The sequence below is a fragment of the Egretta garzetta genome, unplaced genomic scaffold (genome assembly GCF_000687185.1).
Source record: "Egretta garzetta isolate BGI_Z169 unplaced genomic scaffold, ASM68718v1 scaffold299, whole genome shotgun sequence".
In the NCBI taxonomy this organism is placed as follows: domain Eukaryota; kingdom Metazoa; phylum Chordata; class Aves; order Pelecaniformes; family Ardeidae; genus Egretta; species Egretta garzetta.
Window position 1 is genome coordinate 2,500,449 of NW_009260696.1, and position 3,071 is coordinate 2,503,519.

A 3,071-nucleotide genomic window follows, 5' to 3' on the forward strand; every position below is an offset into this window, starting at 1 on the left:
AGAGTGGCAAGGCTGTATGGGAGGAAAGGTATAGAACATGAGCTGTTTCTTAGCGCAAGGCTTTAAATGGATTCCAGATTGACATTGTGGTTTCAGATATCTGCATTAGACAAGTTTTGGAAGTGCAGAGCCATAGTTTGCAAGGGAAGCATCTTGGTGTTCCTCGTTTGAGGGAAGCATTACTGGTATATGTTTCAAGAATAAGGTAACTTAAAATCTGAAGTCTTCATTTTGCATTTTCAGCTATGGACTTGGTACTGGAAAGATAAGTCTGTATCGATCTTGTTTTAATTATTCCTGACATTTCCATGCATTGCTGCATGTTCAGTTTGTAAGTTTTTTTTAACAGATTTTTCCCACTTTTCCATCTTTTTGAACTTCAGCCAGGAAGTAAAAAAATCTGTCCTGTAATATCTGAATTTTAGCGTTAAATGACTTGACAAGGAAACTTCTCCTTTGAGGTCAGCAGAAGAATGAGTGTGTTTTTCTTCAATAACAAGCTCTGGTCCTCAGATGGGGTATGTCTGTGGAAGAAACTGCCGTAGGCAAGGAGGAGAGGATCTGCGACGTAACTGCTGCCCACCCGTCTCATTAAAGGCTGGTTTGAGCTCAGATCCATTTGTCCTAGGTCAGATAAAGGCTGACACTGAGTAGATCCGCATCGTGTACAGGAAGCTCCATAGGGTGTGAGATGGAACGATAATAATTGGAAAGTCTCAAAAGTGCTTGGAAGCATTTTAAGGAAGTTATGCGCTGACCCTGTCAGTGTGTGGTGTGGAGAGAGTACGTAGAGATGAGTCCACTTCCCTCCGACGTGTACCTGCTTGAGGGCTGGGCTCTGTTATTTAGCATTAGGCATAAAGTAATTAAGGACGGGAAGAATTCCACCCTATTAAAAGACCAGAGTTGAGTACAGATTGAGACATTAGGTATTTGAATTGGATTTGATTGGGACACATGAGTTTCCACCCACATGCCTGGTTTTGCTTCTGTAACAGTAAATGGCAGACGGTTTGCAATAATCCAAAGTGTCTGATGCTTTGGTAACGTGACTCTAAAGCACCAGTTGCATCTTAAGAGCACCTCAGTTGTATTTTGTGTCGCGATAGCATTAAATGTGTGCTGCCTGCCTGAGCACCAGCATGGTCCAGTCTTCCAGAGCTTTCAGGTTCTACAACAGGGTTGTACAAGAGGGTCTGACTGATGTACAACCGTTCATTTCCCTGAGCTGCTGGTAAAATAATTTCAGCTGCCTTCCCTCCTTCTCATCCAGTTACTGCAGGGAACCAGCATGTCCCTGGAATCGCTTCAAATTGAAAAGGAAAACAAAATTAATAGTCCTCATTTTTTATCATCACATCAATGGAAATAGTAATCTCCTCCGCATAGCAGAAAGCTGAAACTGTACCTCTGCTTTCTTGCAGATATTTGCTGTTCTATCACAAACAGTTCCTGGAGTATGAATAGCCTTATCCAGCAGCTTGTCAGAATTAAACAAGGAAGAAAATAAGCAAGCCTTCTGAATCGACACACAAACCTACCTGAAATGAAAAGACCCATTACAAAACAACTAGCACTGAGCTGTAACAGGACCTACTTGACACTGAATCAAAGCCTGGCGGAGTAAGAAATGAACAATGTCCAACGTGTATGCAGTCCCGCAAGGACAGAAAGGGGGGAAAAAAAAAAAAAAGAGGCCACAGTCAGTCACTTAACAGAGGAAATAAAAAATGAAAGGAATGCTCTGGGTGGGGGAAACGGGAGCAGAGGAGTCCGGGCACTGGTACATCTCCTATGTTCCTCCAAAATGTGTGTGGGAAGGCAAGGGGTTATACCCTCATCTCCATAAAGTATCTTCTCCATTTGGTGCTTCAGCTCCAACGACCAATCATATAACAATTAAAATTAAAAATCCAAGCCCATTTTTTTATGCATATGGGTCTGAAAGCAGTAGAGTGGAGGAGGAGGGGATGACACAACTAAAGGACTTTGCAAGTATCTTTTTATTTGTGAATTTTAGTTATTAAATAAATACAGTATGAAACTATTAGGCTCTTTTTTTTCAACAACCATAAAAGAAATCCTGGATTGTGGAACTGAAGCTACAGTACTGACAGGTTTTCAAGCATGCCTGCTTGCACAGGTAATGTTTAATGCCATCGGACTGCTCATCAAAAGCATCGGCACAGATTATTTTCTGTTTGAGCCCTTTTTTGTTTTGTTTTCTATAAATAGCTATTTTCTTAATTTTTTTTCCTTTTATTCCCTTTTTCACGAGAATGAAATTCATAAATGCAACCATCAGTAAAAATGAATGAATTGGCGTGTTTATACTGTAAGAGTGGTCTTGGTTCTTTTTTTAAATCTTGTGAATAAGTTTTGAATTTCTCAAAATTGCTTGGTTTGTTGTTGCTGGTTTTGGTTTGTTTTGGTTTTCCTTCCCCCCCCCCCACCGCCTTCCAAAGGCGCATATATGACACTTGAAAGAACCTCGGTCTTGAAAAATGTACCATCTGTTAGAAACGGTGGCTGCTGGGGGCAGCATCGAGTGATGGATCCGCCGCTACCCAGCGCTTCGCTTCTGCACTGCACTCGTTTTTAAGTAAACACCATATTTTCCTGGCGTGCGCTAGGCTGGTATTGGTTCCTTGCATCCTCCCACGTGCATTAACTCCTCACGTACTCTTCTCCTCCTTGCAGAATCGCGGCCGCGGTATCGGTGCCCGCAGCGCCCGGAGCACCGGCTTACTCCTGCTTTGTCACAAACGCAGTTTTCCTCCTTTTCTCCCCCTCCACCGCCCGCCGTCTTTTAAAAGCGGCTCCTTAAAAAAACGCCAGCCGTAGCCGCTGGCACGCGCGATCTGGCTCTCGGGAGGCTGGGCTGTGGATTGAATCGCAGCCTGTGAGAGAAGAAACCCTTCAGAACGTGTAGAGCTTAAACGAGCAAGAACAGCTCTGTTCTCCCTTCCTTATGGAACCTATAGGCACTCTATAGTCGTGCAAGAGTTGCACCGGAGAGGTCACAAACTCCGCGTACGTACCCAGCCAGCCCTCGCCTTTACCAGTGTGGT

General features: G+C 43.6%; 1 protein-coding gene across 3 annotated transcripts in view; it reads left to right on the forward strand.

Annotated features, from left to right (window-relative positions):
• USP22 (ubiquitin specific peptidase 22) overlaps positions 1-2,319 on the forward strand; it is a 105,614-nt gene extending 103,295 nt beyond the window's left edge. For all 3 annotated transcript variants that reach the window (XM_009645921.2, XM_009645919.2, XM_035901317.1), the window contains one exon: positions 1,425-2,319. In XM_009645921.2, coding sequence (XP_009644216.1) covers positions 1,425-1,467 — 43 coding nt within the window. In that variant the 3' untranslated portion in view covers positions 1,468-2,319. The remainder of the gene's footprint in view (positions 1-1,424) is intronic.
• The last annotated feature ends 752 nt before the right edge of the window (positions 2,320-3,071 follow it).